The sequence below is a fragment of the Cydia pomonella genome, chromosome 19 (assembly GCF_033807575.1).
Source record: "Cydia pomonella isolate Wapato2018A chromosome 19, ilCydPomo1, whole genome shotgun sequence".
Taxonomy (NCBI): Eukaryota; Metazoa; Arthropoda; class Insecta; order Lepidoptera; family Tortricidae; genus Cydia; species Cydia pomonella.
Genome location: NC_084721.1, coordinates 6,874,164 through 6,892,282, shown reverse-complemented (window position 1 = coordinate 6,892,282; position 18,119 = coordinate 6,874,164). Strand labels below are relative to the sequence as shown.

The 18,119-nt window shown below is 34.5% G+C and overlaps 2 protein-coding genes across 3 annotated transcripts in view; one reads left to right on the top strand and one right to left on the bottom strand.

Annotated features, from left to right (window-relative positions):
* The window catches only part of LOC133528254 (RNA helicase aquarius), a 111,869-nt gene that overhangs the window by 72,748 nt on the left and 21,002 nt on the right, over window positions 1–18,119 (bottom strand). The gene's annotated exons all lie outside the window — the stretch shown is intronic.
* On the top strand, window positions 1,175–17,076 carry LOC133528259 (G-protein coupled receptor Mth2-like). The gene is made up of 9 exons (XM_061865563.1): window positions 1,175–1,351; window positions 11,234–11,460; window positions 11,834–12,022; window positions 12,266–12,384; window positions 12,469–12,547; window positions 12,960–13,123; window positions 13,996–14,140; window positions 15,202–15,294; window positions 15,818–17,076. Exons 1-9 carry the CDS (start codon window positions 1,346–1,348, stop codon window positions 16,023–16,025), a joined length of 1,230 nt encoding a protein of 409 aa, XP_061721547.1. The 5' UTR covers window positions 1,175–1,345; the 3' UTR covers window positions 16,026–17,076.

Genomic DNA, 18,119 nt, shown 5'->3' with positions numbered 1-18,119 from the left:
CAGCCTGCGGCTGTCGGGAATTACCACCCTCGTATCCAAAATATCACTTACCCCCTCGTTGCATAAATGTATTATTGCCATTTCTATTGAACTCTACTTTAGAGTGTGTGTTTCGAGTGTTACTCGGATGAAAAGCACCCATTCTGACTCGAACTATTGGAAATACCTTGTCAGAAATGATACCTTGATTAAAAATCTACTAAATCTATTGTTTTCAGCCGTGTAGCACTTGGAATCAATTACGACTATAACACCAAGCTAACAACGGCCTCATGTCAAAAACCATAGACAAACGCGCCTCAGCAGTGAAAAGTGCGATATTTAAAACGAGTAGAATCATTAATTGACTTATTGAATAGGAATTACGATCAGTAGGGCTAAGATGGTCGGCTCTTTATCATTTGTCGCCATGCCTGTCACGTTCTAACAAGTATGTAAGCGCGAAAGTGACGGGCATAGTGGCAAGTGATAAAAATTGAACCATGATGCCACCGCAGCTCAAAATAACACAACCTCATGTCAAAAATCATACCGTAGACATTTAGATGTTATTCTAGAAAGTTTCTAGTATGGCAGGTAGAGGTAAGGAACAGAAACTCCTTAGGCAGAATTGTTGCAAAATTGTCCAGCTGTCAGCTATAAATAATAGTTCTATATCTCTCCAGAGTAGCGCTAGAGTAGCTAAGAACCTAGGCGTTATTGACGGAGTGAAGTGCGCTGTCCATGATTCGATTTTTACCTCAAGTATTCTAGGTATTGTAGCGCCACCTATTTATGGTTTTTTTGTCGGACACTTTTTGGTATATGGAGATTTTGTTCCTTGCCTCTACCTTTCATAGTTTCTAGACTAGATTTTTTATACAATTTTGGTGTTTGACGATCCTTTTGTGAAATTCTTATTATTGAGTTTGCCATATCTATAATAATTCAATGTTTTTTTAGTGCAATAATAACTGCATCAATAAATTGCTCTGATAATTAGATTAAGATGATATATGTAAAATTTGACGATTTAAAAGTGCTTGTTGTTAGGCCTATTTTAATAAAGAATATATTGACTTTGACTTTGACCATAGGTAGTCAAATAACGCGCCTCAACAGTGGAAAGTGCAGAAACGAGTGTGATATTTAAAACGAGTGGAATCGCTAATTGCCGGTCGGCGACTCTAGCGGGGGGCGTCGTCGTGTTTACTCCGTCGGCAGCGCCCGCGCGGCACGCATCAGTTTCTTTCCTAAGTCCCTTATATTTTAATTAACCTTTTATTTATTCATTAGTCGTATTTAATGTTCATGTGACATTAGTGGGTGTTAGATTTTTGTTGGAGTTTATACTATTAAAATTATAATGAAGGTAAGTTCTGTGTGGAAAGTCGAAAGGAAACGTTAGTTTGAACGAGATTATAAAACTGGAATTGTTTTAAATTATCAACAGTATGTTTTGAATTATTTTTATACATGTGCAAAATATGATAAAGTATGGTATTTCACGCGAAACCAATGTTTTCGGAAATTTTTAGTAGGTACCCTCAAATGCTAATAATGTGTAAAATCTGCACTATTAATTAAAAGACGCGAACTCAAGAAAATTTATCACTTCATTAAACAAAACTGTCATATTAAGCAAATATTTATAGTTAATTATAAACAAAGAAGGGTGAATAACAACTTGAACTAAATCCTTGACGTACCTCCATTTATATACCCACATGTAGGTACCTTATGTAGGAACTCTGTTCCCAGTTAATAAAACAGCTAAGGCTCTGTAATATAGATGAAAATTATGCATTCAACGACCAAGCATCTCTTTACATTACATTTACAACTTAGTTATGTGTCAGTTGTGTTGTACATTCAAAGTAGGTGCGTGTGACCCACTATCTATCTAAGGTAGTCTATCAACACGTGTCTTGTGGACTCATTATCGTTATATTATTATATTTCAAACTACATTTGAAATATTAGGTATAATTTTTGATCACATACAGTAAAGAAAAGGGGTGTTTAGGCAGGTATAGGTACTAAATTCCGGTCTCAGGATTTGGTACATCAAAAATTACATCTACTCCAATCAAATCATTTCACAACTACATTATTATCACATCATGCACTATATGTTATATTTCCTCTTTTTGCATTGGTAAAAGTTTCCTAGTAAATTATTTTAAAAGTATTTAAAATTATTAATAGTCATAAGTCGCATTAGTCTATTGTAATATGGAGGGTAAAACACGGTAGTTTTATTAAAAAAAATTGACAGCTTTTCGAATGAATAGTGGCCGTTAATTACACGTTCTTGATAACATAATAGTATAAACACTTGATACGATACTATAATAGCTCATTAACAAGGATCTAATGTGCGATTACATGTGCTCTATCGCATACGAGTATATACATAACACAATAGGTATTAATTATATGAAAAAAAGTTCTGAAATCCGTTGACTATGATTAATAAAGGATTAATTAATCCTATGACAAATGCCTAATCTTTTACGCTAAATTTCTACGACATTATCTATATTAAACTGCTTGCATTTTCTCATAGTCTACCCGACAACGGGTTATTTATTTGTATTTGAAGGTATTCAGTAGAATTCGCCACAATTCACCAAACAACTAATTAAATTATAATAAGATGTTTGGCCGGAGTCCAATGCAAGAAACACACATACTATGCAGTAGTATATATATTATATATATTGCACAACAAACTGATGGAAAATATCCGCCTAAACACGACCCACCCAATGTCTTACGTCACATAATCACATAATAGTAGATTTTGGGTTGCAGGTTGATTTGAATGCACACCGAAAAAGGAAAAAAAAACGATCAATGTCAAAGGCATAAGTTTTGTCATAAAACTGATGAGTTAGACGTGATGTAAATATAATAAGCTAAGTTTAACCGCACAATTTCATAAAGTTGATCAGTTCGTTGATTGTTGTGGTGCAGGTGCAATCCGTTCTTAGTTTGATCTACTTACATTGATTTCAATTCTATTTTATACAATATTTACACATTAAAATTATTATTATTTTTATACATTAAAATGTTATATTAAATAAATAAATAAATATTACAGGACATTATTACACACATTGACTTAGCCCCACAGTAAGCTCAGGAAGGCTTCTGTTCTGGGTACTCCGACAACGATATATATAATATTTAAATACCTGAATACATAGAAAACACCCAAAACTCAGGAACAAATATCCGTGCTCATCACACAAATAAAATGCCCTTACCAGGATTTGAACCTGGGACCATCGGCTTCATAGGCAGGGTCAGTCTAGGTAGGTACTGTTTTGTATTACACATAGTAATTATCTGCCTACAAATTCTGCAGATAACTGAAGGGGTTAATAGACAGTTCGCTTTATAATTTACGTAGAACTAATGATTATGAATGTATTTACGAATACATAAGGTGAGTAGTTCAATGTCTCTGACAATAGTTTAGTCTAAAGATATAATACAACTTTAAATATATCTTTTAACAACCTTGAAGATTTTACTTTGAAAAAATTGCCTGCATCATCATTCGCTTGCCCTTTTCCCATCATTTGTGGTCGGCACAGCATGTTTTTTTCTCCATACCTCTTTGTGGGTCGTCATCTTATCATACACCGGTTTTCTATTTATTTCATCTCTCACACAATCCATCCTTTTCCTTGGTTTTCCTTTTTTCTTACATTCCTCCACCTTCATTTCTGATACCTTTCGCGTCACGTGACTTTCATCCCTCCGCATCACATGCTGCCTACATATGGTACAATAAAATAATGTGAAACAAAACTACTTAATCAAAAAGCAAAAAAAAAAAGTCTCGTCGTAACGTGTTTTTAATCTTACGTATAGGTACGAACTTGTGACAGACTTCATTACATACCTAAAAGATAATTTTGTTGTTTACTGCTTATGTTGGTTAGTGGGTTTGTTTAGTTAAGAAGAACTCATAATCATGTTACTTAGCCTTCTTTTTTTGATTTTCTTTTTGTAGCATACAAAAAATAAGGTTCTGTTCTCCTGCTACTTATGATGAATATATGTTAGCTGCATCGTTTTTTCAAACATTTTCGCTCACTTACGTACTTTTAGGTTGATAGTGTAACTTCTAAATTTCAATTTTATTTGTTTTGCTAATAATTATGTAATAAAAGAATATCTATAAATAACGTAATTAATGGTCGTGAAATCGTGAAAAAACCTTCGTAAAAAGTTAAAACCAGAAGAAGAGTCACAGGCAAAAAATGCAGGTGCTTCGTGAAAAAACGATCCTAAAAGGCCAAGCTGCAAAAAGTTTCAGAAACAATACGCTAATTAATTCACAATTATTGAAATACAGTACTGCAAAAATTCACCGGACCATACATCGGGCCCCCCAACAGAGCTACCGAATTTTTCCATTTGCCCCGAATATTTTCACAATAAATGTCCTTAATGAAGTCACGCCGAAAACTTGAATTTTTGAGTTTTTTCTTTAATAATAGATATTCATATTCTTGACCACAATATAAAATAAAACGTGTGGTTTCCTGTATTCGCTTTTTATACCACGCTATCAGTGCAGAGCGTGCTGCGAATGATAACAGCTGTAGTTGTACAACATGGTATGATAGCGGCGTGTGACCCTTGCCGCTTTAATGTGAACATTAACACATTAATAATTACTACATCTTCTTTATGTTCAGGAATTACGCATTGTTTGTATTATTCAAACCTACGCATAAACCCCAACACGTGGAAAAGGACACTTCCAGATGTCCTACTAATCTGAAAAACCATCACGAGATCGTTCTTCACTTAGGAATTAGGCATTGTAATAATATTACGCAAAAACCTAAACACGTAGAGGACACTTCCGGATGTCCTAGTACAGTCGCGGACTTTAATTGTTGCCATTTAGGGTTCAAGCTAATCTGGTTGTCAATACTAACGGTATGAAGTGTCCAATGTAAAGTAAACTGGCTCAACAATTTATGTCCGTGACTGTACCTAAGCTGAAATTGGTATGGAGCATAGGATTTATTCTTCACTAAACACGTGAATAAGGAACGGGAAACAAAAAAATATATTTTGCTCAATCTCAGCAGGAAAATTTGCGTTTTTTGTCGTACCAATTAATCAGTCAATCAAAATTTTGTTCGAACATCACAGGGAAATACCTACACAAACTGGTAATTAATTGTTGTAAGTAACAACTGTGACGTGCTTTTTGGCGTACAAAATAGGTAGTTTCTTATTATTTATAAACACATCATAAAAGAGATAACTCTCCTATGTAGAAGCTCAATCTCTTAGTATTGTGTCAGATTACATAATATTGTGCGTATTAAAAAAACAATAAAACAATAGATTGATGACATGAGAGATCTAGTATTCAATATTTACACCAAATCGAATAATAAACATATGAGTATGTCCATGTAGGTACGTATTCGTCAAGTGGAATATATACATATATTCCTAGAAATTAGGCGATAATGTATACGCATCTAGCCCTTCGTAACATCACATGATGACCAATCACAAGATGCCTTTCAAAAATAATAACTAGTAGATAAACATAATATACCTTTGAATATACGAGATTTTTTTTAAAACCCGAATACCGTTTTTTATCGTAAATAAGTAACAGTGATTTTAACCCTTCAGGTGCTTATTACTATCAGTCCGTTAGGACTGCTCGATTAAATTTATTTTATGACCACCAACTGTCAGGAAGTTAATAACTATGAGGATGAAGTCAGCAAAGGGGTTTTTGATTGGTTATATATCAAAAATCCTTTTGCTGTTAAGAACCACTGGTATCTATAGAACTTCCGTTAAAAATGTAGACTACGACACCTAAGATGTAGACCACAAAATGAATCGATTGACATTGATATTTTATTCATCAAAATCCGCTTGGCAATTTTGAAGGTGGAACATACTACATATATAAATATAAGCTGCTAAAATCATAATCATAACCCTTTCCGGAAAAACTTAAAGACACTTTATTTATAGCATGTCCGTTCTGTAGGTATCTGAAAAGAAAACCCTGACCGAAATATTAGAACTGACTGACTGTGCAATTTGATAACTACAAAGTATCAATATCATCATTACTGAAATTTATCAGATACGATTGCCGAATACAGAGGCACCTGCTGCCTTTAACTGGGTAACCTGTATGTTTTTAGGGTGTATTCTTATTTGTCCCCCGCCCTACGTGACGGCCGCGATACATGAGGCGGAGACAAATAGAAATGATTTACATATATGAAAACAATTATTCCTACCTGTGCCCGGCGGGGACAAAGGGGAATACACCGTTTTTAGTTATTTAGTTTTAGATTAAATAATAAATTAGTTACTATAAATATAAACACTATTTATTAGGGACTTAGCTAAGATAAAATAACGATTCGTGTGTCCGGACGTTCTCCTCTGCAGTTCGCATTTCTCAACAGTTTCACGTGAAATTTTGTGAGCAGGTTAAGTAATTAGATAGAATTTACTGTCGTTTAATTTTTTGGAAAAAGTTCAAAATGGCGGAAATTGGCATAAAGAACTTAAGCGCCAGTACGGTCTGTGGCACTTAAGGCCATTATGAGTTCGCTGTGATAATGATAATGACTCAACGAAGTAAGTAAGTAAAAATCCTTTACTTTTATATTTTTTAAGCTCATAGAACCATTAGTTTAACATCATCAAATAAACTGATTTAGTCGTACCTAAAGTAGGCACGGTTGTGGGCCAGTAGTAACTGGTAAACCGAACAATCTCTTGGAGCGAACACCGGTTTCTTTACCCTAGGTCGTTCAATGACACGCTCAGCTAGCATACAGGATGAACTACTTATTAAACAGAACACTATGAAGCCTCAATCTTAGAGACGAAATGAAATATTTATACTAATTTTGTATCCCCTTACACAGACATACAGGCGTATTCTAATTTGTTAGTCAAAAGTGACATTTCTTCAACCAAGAACGTCACTTTTGACACAGACAGATCCGATTCATATCTAATCCAGATAGAATTCGTATCCTATAATTAAAAATTAGAATAGGTACGCCTGATAGACAGAATCATCAAATTCAACAATATTACTATGTACTAAAATTGGTAAACATGAATAACGTAAAAAGTTATCTCTGAACCAAACTTCCAATATTTTTTACACTTGTCCTTAAAATGTTTGTCGATTAGCTTCCCCTATTTAGATAAGACGTCCACTATATTGACATTATTTTGGTTCTGTTTCACTGAATAATAGATACGAACAATAATGACGATAAACAATAGTGTTTACCTATTCAATTACTCATCGCGGTCGACTGTCTCTGTTGTTAATAAATTTGCGCATTAAAATTGACAATAATTGCATATTTAATGAATATGGTAGGACACCTACCTATTAGTCATCAATGCGATACCTGTTACGCAAATTTTATGTTCTACATCATACCTCAAATTACCCCGGCGCGGATAAACATCTGATAAAAAAACATGTTTTTAAACATACTTCCGAAGGCTTTTCGTGGAATTATTGATGTTTTTGACGTATGTGACGGTTCAAAAATGCCACTAATATTCCGGTCTCCGAATATCGTGACGGCACTTTCAAAACTATAATTTCCCTATCAAACATTTACGCATCTTTATTGACTAATACGCCATTAAGTGGTACTTCTGTTTAAATCTATTAAATATATTAAAACGGCTCACTGACGTACGTGGGCAATACTGTAAGTTCGTAGAGCCACTTAGAGATGACGCAGTGAAATAAAAAGTTTATTGTTTGAAAATACAACTCTTTTTCAGTTTTAGAGGTGTAATTTATTTGGATGTGATATGTATTTTAGGAACACTGGCAGTTTGAAAATTTTCAACAAAATTTTTTTTTTGCTAGAATTATGTGCCCTCAGTCGAGAACAAGTTTATATCAGCCTTTAAATATTTTCTTATAACAAGGTCCAGTTCTTCTGGGTCTAATGTGGTAAGTTTTATAAATTTAGTTATTTTTTTATTAATCTTACGGATGATAATCTAGAAAGAAGTCTTTCAATACTGATTCTCCAAATTAAAATGCTGTTGTGTGCTTAATAATAATAAGTTACAAAAAAGTCGCATGTCAGCAAATTCAGACAACCTTAGGAAACCAAATAAGTCAAGTAAAAAAAATCTCACGTACACTTCATACGACAGGAATCTTAAATATCTTAATAGATGCCCCAAAAGCTCCATACAAAATCACTGAGGGCCCCAATTATCATACAAAAACTGCCTGTGGGAATATAAATAAATAAATAAATATTATAGGACATTATTACACAAATTGACTAAGTCCCACAGTAAGCTCAATAAGGCTTGTGTTGAGGTTACTTAGAAAACGATATAAATAAAAATATATTTTTTTTTGACTAAATGACCTAAGTATTATAAGCCGAAGATTGCTCCCTTGACGTGCTTGATTTTTTGACCCACCCGTTTTAGAGTCCAACCAAGATAAGTTGGCAGTGATTATAGCCCAGACGGTGCACGGGTTACTTAAAACGTCAAACTTCTATGATTTTATCAAGTTTACTTGACACTTGCACCGTCTCTATGGGCTCTGGCTGTAGTAATGTCTGTGGCTCACTTAAGTTTTGTCACGTTTAAATCTGTTTACTCAGATGATTTAAACCCTTTTTAATGTATAACCAAAGTTTAAATGCAATGATGGTATTCCTGAAATCCACGTATAGTTAACAACTTTACCACCAAATATAATCATAAGTTACAGCAGATCTCTAGTAAAGTATAACCGAGAGAAGCACTATCTTTGCGCGTTGACTGCATCTCCTGCCCTTGATCAGACAATTGTGTGCACTGGTTTACAATGAGCGGACCTTTTAACCTTAGAGTAATAATGACCTTCAAGTTCAATTTGTAATTGAATTAGCCTAAATACATATCATTTCTGATCGCTAAGTGTCATCTGACCTACATATCCAGACCACATTAAAAGGATGATATATCATACCTAGCACCTTGAACCTTGTGGCTAATTCCTAAAAGTACGTACGGATAGGTCTTACCTACAAATTAATATACTTAATTATTTTATTTTATTACGGATACATATATATGTATATTAGAGTTTAGAACATAAATCTAATTAAAAACAAAAGTTGATCACTAAATCTAAATGTATCTGAACTTATATATAAATATGAATTAAATATGTATAATAAATATAATAAAATAAAATAACTACCTACCTGATGATAGTGATGATATAAGTCCATCACGCTCGCTGCATTACCGATACCGCGTTGGATTGCGATGGACAGCCTTTGCATCAGGATAAACCCGGAATGGGGGTCAAGGCCTCTTTCTAGCAGGCGACAACCCTGGTCCCGGAGGAAGGTCCCTCAGCGCACCAGTATTCTGAAGTCTCGACAGTGAGAGGAAATAATACCCGCTCAGTGCCGAGTATTTATGTTTTGTAAGGGACGCCGCGTGGTTAGCAGCCGCACTTGCCGACCGCATAGAGCGGCTAAGATGCGATTCGGCAAAGGTACTGACGCACATGGCGTCCCATTAGTAAGCACTTACCTCTTTCTCACGGCACCAGGGTCAAGCTGTCTGGCCTTTTGCCGTCCGAGCGACTGAGGCCAATTAAGAGTTTAGAATATATTCAAAGAATTATGGAAGGGACGCTTATTTAATCAATTTCATTGAAAATATTAGTTTGTACCAAAAAATGAATAAGGAAAGAAGAGCCTACTGGCATCTAAGTTTTAAGTCCAAGGTTATGTTTTGGCTGCCACTTTCTTGAGATTATTAATTTATTATTTACCTACGTAGTTATAAAACGCCAAGGTCAGACGCTCCCTGTATATTCCATAGTGTCTGAACCAGACTAATAGCTCCGGTACCTACGAGTCTAATACCTGTTCTGGAACTATGCTAGATATGGATGGTTGTACTTGGTTAGCAAAGTCACATATGCAAAACATCTATTTCCTCCTTCCTATTTTCTATAAATGGTCTCCGTTTTTATGATCCTGCGCTACTAATGCAAATCTGTTTGACCCCTAAATGCGTCAAGTCGACCATTTGTGCAATTAAATATAAATATACCTCTTTCTACTTTCTACACTTAGCGTCAAACTACTGGGCAAAGACCTCTATCTATCAAAATGTAAATAAGATACCTTCGTAATAAGACATAACATAATAATATTTACTCATTTATTGAAATATCTGCAAGATGAAGGTGAATGTCCTCAATACTAACTGGTCGCGGCAAGGTGAAATTTTACTTACTCAATGACTAAATTTAGACCATTCCTTCGCAAAAAGCTAGGTTGAAATACAGCCCTGCCTGCAGCTGCATGCTTAGCTTTGTAAAATGAGGTTGTTTTAGTTTAGTAAAGGCAGGTATCTAAGTTTCAAATATCTCACAATCTGTTATTATTATATTATAACGTAGGTAATAGGATATTACTGTTACAAATTTGGTTTTACAGTCTTAATAGGCATATTTTTATTTTTATCAATTCTAATGCTAATCCGGAATCGTGGAAATCAAGGGGAGAGGCCTTTGCCCAGCAGTGAGATACTCAAACAGGCTATTAAAAAAAATGCAGGTACCTTCTAATGATCGTAAAAATTTAGGGAGCAATACATTTTCGTTTTTTGTTTATCTTTTTTTAAATTTGTTTTTTAACCAAATTAAGGGTAGGTTGCTACGCATTAAAAGAACTGACCAACGTTAAATGACTGCTGCAGCTGTCATCCCATAGAAAACTTGAAAACTTTTCGTAAGTCAATTCGGCCAATTCCGTATACGAGCGTATATTTCTTTTTTTTTTTCAACCGTAGTAAGAAAGCTCATCTGCTCTTGATTGCCGAAACTAAAAACAATCACTGCTTTGTCAATGAAATTACCAAAATTTTGTACTATTTTTGTAAAAAACGCTCGTGTACAAAATTGTCCTGCACTTGCGCATTATTTTATTTATAAAAAAAACTTTGGTGGCTTTCGGCAGGTGGTCAATAGGTACGCAACGGTAACGAATTGTAATTCGGTAATTTAAATTAAATTAAAAATATATTTATTTCAAGATTGGCATTACAAGAGAAGCAGTACAATTATCCCCACACTAGGCTCATCCTGTAACTTGAAAATCTCAGAGAATTATCGAAATGGTGCGGTTATATTTAGCTGAACGAATTTGTTTTTCAGGAGCTGATTCTCCTGTTAGTGGTGTTCTGCCACGGCGTGGTGAGCGTGAACTATTGCTGCCCAGACCATGAGATCCTGCGGCCAGGAGGATACTGCGGAGAGAGCAAGCACCGTGTCCATCTCAACTGCACACTTGGCCACATGCTGCTTAAAGAAGTGATCGTCGATGGCACTAAACTTTACACAAAGGATGCGCCGAATTTCGTCATTGTTGAGGATCCCGCTGAGTAAGTTGATACAGATATCTCGATATATTAAATGTCATTCACATGTGGACATTTTAAGATCAATGTTTTGAAAAATGTAGCATTAATTTTGAAACGCTTTTCTTGTTTTTCAAAAAGTGCGCCTGATATACTTGTTTGATCTATTTAATTTGCTTAAGGTATGCATATATGCCATAAATGTAAATAATAATTATGGTGGATATAGCCTGGTTACACCTTTTATCCAATTACAATAATAAGTAGGTAATAACGAAAAAAATAACTGCGTGTCAATAACCTTATAAAACATTTATGATAAATCAACCGACCACATCGAATCATGTGTTTAACTAAATGATTCGTTTGACAATCATTTTCATTTACTGTTTTTCAGATATTGCACCGGCCAGATGTATCTAAACGCGTCTCAGCCAGGATTGGGCACGATCGCAGCCGCCATCGCCTGTTTCCAGGAGTTCCACAAAGACTCCAGGCCGATTGAGGTTACGGGCTTCCTCACACTGGTATCAGTGTTGTTCCTGCTCGCCACTTTAGCCGTATACATGTACCTACCAGAAATGAGGTTAGTTTGTTCTAAAGATGTAAAGGTTTCCCAAGTAATCGTCTAGCGACCTGGCATTAGACATATCGTACATTTTTAGGTAAATAATAGTCAATCGAATCATTTAACTTTACTATTGTCATGGAATGTTATAGTTCTATGATTTAATGGGGTAAAATAAAGGTTAGTTGTAAAATTTTGCACCTGATAATTTTACACACTAATTTCACGTATCCTTCAACGATTTGATGTATTTTTTTTCAGAGACCTACAAGGCCAATGCTATATGTGCATGTGCATTAGTATGGCGATTGGATTCCTATCTTTAGGCATCTTGCAACTGAGCCCTGGACACTACACAACCGAAGTCTGTGCAGTTACCGGTAATAAAAATAAATATAAAATAAGATCCTTTTAAAATGATCGATATTCGACGATTTAACACCTATTTGTTTTATATTTTTCAGGGTTTCTCGTGTATTTTTGGATGATAGCTACATTCTTTTGGATGAACGTTATATGTATCAACGTGTACCGCAATGTGATGTAAGTAGACATAATGTTTATTTATGTTATCTACATTATACATAAAACGAGTTCTAACCTTAAACACCGTTTGCTACGCGTAATCATCATATAAGCATTAGATTAATACCTTCCGTCATTGCACAGTATTATACCGACCGTTTATATAAATATCCCATCATTCGATCGACATCACATCGATGTGTATTTATTTGAATTTTGTATTTTTTGGTCCTGGACACGAATTTAACTGCTTGGTACAAAAATATACTCGTACGAAATTGCAACTATTGTCACTGGCTGTATAAGACCGGTAAATAAGTACCGTCGTTAATTAGAAAGTTTGGGAATTAAGGTCTTCTTGGCGTAGCAGCACGGGATCTGGTAGCTGCTCTCACTGACAAAATTAAAAAATTCAACCTCCATGTTACAGAGACTCCAGTTACTTGAAGAAAACTGAAAGGAAACAGTTCGGCATCTACAGCATTTACGCATGGGGCTGTAGCATCATATTCTTATTCGTGGCCCTCATAACCAACTTTGTGGAAGGCGATCATCTGAAGCCAGGCATCGGGACGTCAACTTGCTGGTTCCAAGGTGAACATCTAATGATAATTTAGCTTATATTCCTCACAGTGGCCTATAATCCTCAGGCTACCCCAAAGGACTTCACATACATACACCCATTGAATTAATTTGCGGATGTAGTAGCTGCAGGTTTCAGGATGTTTTCCTTTACCGACAAGCTAAGTTATAAATATCAAATTACATGTAGTACACAAATATTCGCCGAAAAATCGCGATCTTTTTATTGAAAGCCTGGACCACTCGGTCCCCACATTTCCTTGATGAAGTATAAAAATAATATCTGAGAAAGTTAATTTCGCACGCCCTCGACATCTATTATTAGGAGTGCGCTTTTGCTCGCATTCTTGTCATTATGGGTTCCGGTTAAATTGTGTTACGTCGGTATCTTTTTTTTTTTTTAAATAACTATAACGCACTGAAATGTGTTTAAATAATGAATAAACATAACACATGCCTCATGATCAAGGATCATAAATATCAAGCGTAAAAATGACCGAACAATGCATACACTCCAGTATTTTGAATAGAATTCAATGACACCTTTAATTTGGCATAAAAAAAGGAATGGTTCAAACTCTTTGACGATCAATACTAATCATTCTAAGAAAGATTTTCATAAATATTTAGTATTTTTGAAAATAGCTACTTACATACAAACATAAACAAAGTACACATACACCAGGTGAATGTGTTTGAATTAGGTTAATATATATTATCAGCGTCAAAATAAATATCCTTTTCTTAGATCTTTACTAAACAATTTTCTTGAAATTTGGTTAGTAATCTGGCCTAAGTCAGAAGCCCAGAACATGAACCTCTGGATTTGGATGGACCTTCTGGTTACAAATAGTAAAATTAATGTACAAATACTTTTGCTTCAGGTCGAACCGAGACTTGGACTTTCTTCTACGGGCCCATCGCCGTGCTCATCTCTGCCAACGTGGCGCTCTTTATACTGTCTTCGATCCATTTATGGCGCGACACCAGACAGTACGAAGTCAACAAGCTGAATATCCTCAAATACAGGTAAATTTACGTCCTTGTTCTACAATCGAACGTACCAAAATAAATGTATTTTTGTACCAATATTGTATAACGGTGTGTAAAATATACTTTTTGTTACTTTTTTTATCGCTAACTATACTTACATAAGAAACATTAATCGTCTACTCATGTAGACAAATCTGGCAAACCTAAACTATGGAATCTAACCCATAAAGTTCGCATTCGATGTCCATCACCAGATCATTTCGATGGTAGCTTACACTGGACTTATGTATTTATGCTAAATTTCAATCCGGATGCCAAAAGGAGATAAAAAATGATTTGCAAACTTTGAACAACATTCATGCGGACATTGAAAGTAAAATACAAGCTTGTAAAATAATGTGTGTAGTACATTTAGTAGTATATAGTAGTGTAGTAGTAGAATAATTATTAATTAAAATTTAGCTGTTACTAGTAAATTCCTTAGCGACTAGCATAATAACTGGAAATTTTGGACAAGTGACTTGCTGCGCCTAGTGCATGTGTCATTGCCAATTTGTAATAATATCTTACATTAGATACCGTTTAGCTATGTTTAACTAGAATGTGTTTCTTTGACCATGTTTTGTTTATGTTTCACAGTATCAATAAATTATTTTCAAAATCAAAATATATTTATTTGTAAACAAAGGTTAAATATAGCTCTTATACAATAATTTATGTTTCACTATGTTTTGCCAGTTGGCATACAAATTCTAAATTCAAGAAGAGATGGAGCATGCATTAATTGTAACATAATGTCAAACGAAAATAATATGTTAAATGTCAAACAATAATAAAAGTGTACTTAAAACTAAACTAAATTAACATAAATTCAAAATATGTCCAGTAAATATTCCATTATAGAATAGTATGCATTTTGTACCAAAAATCCATACAAGCATTTCTTAAATTCAATTAAATTATGTATTATAATAATGTGTTTTGGCAACTTATTGTATATTTTTGATGCCATCCCAAAAATAGTTTTTTGGAGGTAGGTAGGTGAGTAAAATTTTGGTTTTGATTATTTTGATGAAATAATTTGTACTAATTTTCAGGTTCCTGCTTTCACTAAAACTGTTTCTCGTCATGGGAGTTTCGTGGGTATTTGAAATTGCCAGTTTCGCTCACGGAGAAAGTCTTATCATATGGTAAGTACCTAACAGAGCATGTGAACTATCAAATTGTCTTCTACCTGTACAAGCTCCTAACTAAGAGTATTTTAACTATAGTGCAACTCCTTCTAGATCCTAAAGACAAGGTTAAGCCAAGTGAATGCAACTATGGGGTTATCGTGTATCTTCGTTATTACTTCAATACGATTGGTCGGAAGTCGGAACGCCTTCTATGTTAAGTTTCATTTCCAACTAGTTCAGGTTTGTATCAATAGATGACGAGAGCTTTTGTAATCGACGTTGTTTTAAAAAATAATTCAAACACAATGACCCCATAGTTGTAGTCGTTCATAAGCTACGGAGATTGCTTACCATCAGGCGGGCCGTTTGCTTGTTTGCCACTGACGAAGTATTAAAAAAAAACTATACCTAAGAGATTATATTAAAGAGATTAATTGAGGACGCTATAATAATACAGTTGCATTTATATCTCTTATTAATCTTATCATTGTCATGTTATCTAAATAGTACTTATTACTTATAGTTATATTCTTTCCAGGGAAATTATGGACGTATTCAACTGCCTACAAGGAGTGGTGATATTCCTCATACTGGTGGTATTGAGGAGGCGGGCGGTGCAAGGACTGGTAAAGGAGAACTGCTGCCTAGCGGTTCTGAGACCGTTGTCTGACCGCCTGAGCCCTCACGATGATCCGGACGATCAGCAGATACTCTCTGATGATCATATGGAAGTTAGGCTCAACTGAATACTCTATAAAACTCCACCAAATTTAAAACAGACAGATTTAGATGCCACTTCGTCGTTGCCTTTCCTCAAAAAACATGGGCAAAATTAATGACGTAAAACCTGCCTAACTATAGTCCAGTGGTACAACTTTAGGCCAAGAATTTAATTTAATTTGGCCGCAAAATAAGATATTTAAAAAATAATTACATCTAAATAATGTAGTTAGTTTTGGACCATGTTTAAGATTTTTTTCCAAATTTGAGTGGTTTTACGGTATTCCTGGGCTATAACCGCGACAATCGAAGTTCGCAAATTGCGGGCCTCTTTCTCTGTTACTCTAATTACGCCTTCATTGGAGTAAAAGAGAAAGATCCCCGTAATTTGCAGATTTCGGTTTTCGTGGTAGGCCCCCTGGTCATAGATAAGCCAAGACACAGTAAGTCACAAAAAAAAATTTGGGTCTCGTGTTCTTAACCATCGAGAACAAAAGAGATCCTTTCTGTGTCTTTATAATTATTAATAGATACTTAGTTTACATTAGAATGCTATCCAAATATTACACTTAAGTAATTTTAAAGTCTAATCGTACTTCTAATCAAAGACGATATACAGACTGGTTAAATAAGATGTTATTTCCGGAACGCTAAAAGCTGTTCGGAAGTTATCATAATAATGTTATAATTTTAATTTATAAGTAATATAAAGTATCAATTATTTTGATATATTTAATATTGCTTAGTTTTATATTTTTATCTATTTCATTTTCTTTAAACAAGTTTTAAGGAAAAGTTTTCATTTGGTGCTAATGTTTTACTATAAATATAATTTTGTTTTAATTCTTATTTTACGCCTAACAATCTATTGAATTATCTCATATAATGCTCTCAACTCGTGCCATGAAAAATTATGTATGTTCTTGTTTTTAAATAATTTAGATACTTTCTCTTATTTTTACTTCTCACATGCTGTAAATATTAGGATATTTTGAATATGAATATTAGTTTCAATTGGTTCCTATGAAGTGTTATGAATGCATGGTTTGTGTACAAGAATAAAATTAATTACATAAATTGTTTTGTTTTAATTATATAAATTCACGATAGATTAGTCCCCGCAGTGGAATAATTAAAATCATTATTGCTTTATCCTCTATCAACCGGGTCCTACATGTAGTACATAAGGCTCCAATCAAGTTGTGACGTATTGTCTACTTGACAGAGTTAAATTTAAACTAGCAAACTTCAAAAGCCGGTCGTCAGGAGGTTAAAAGATTCATATATTAGCTTAATAAATTAATAATAGATTTTAAAATGAGCAACGTTACTGACTGGGCTAAAGTGAAACCTGGGGTAAAGTGGAAGGAGGTCGTAAAACCCACTGATTATACAATGATACCAACTGTCAGGAAGCCAAAAAATATCTGTTTGTTTCATTGGATTTGGCTTATTTGATTAGCATTGTATTTTAACGATCGCAGCGCCTTCTGCGTTAACCTTTGTGCGTTTTTAACCTTTGTGCTCCTCGTCGACTGTCATAGTTGAATTAGGATTTCGCATACCAAACTATAGTTGGGAGTTCATAAATGAAAAATACGTACATAGTTTTATAACGAATACGGGACTTAATAGCGTAAACTTACGTTTATTAAGCCATATAATAAACGTAAGTTTACGCGATTAAGTCCCGTATTCGTTTTAAAACTATGAACGAAAATCGTGTTGGTTTAAATCAATATATTGAAAAATACGTACTTGTCATTTATGGACTTCCAACTCAACTATAATTTTCATTTCTTTACGCTGTAGCCAAATATAAAGAATTTAACCAATCACGTGCCGAATTACATCCACTCTCCTCGATATCGGGCCTGATAATCGTTTTCAGTTTCACGGAATATCAGCACATCGGTAACAATATTTGAAATGTAAAAAATGGTTCATATGCAAAAATATCAAACATTGAACATTTTTGGCAATTATTGACAAAGTATTGTAAACGATGTGCTGATTTGGTGATACGGAAACATATTCTTGCTGGGGCCCGATGTCGGGCCGCATATCAGGCCTGATAAAGTGTGGATGTATTTGGCACTTTTATCTTTTGGTTTTCATCT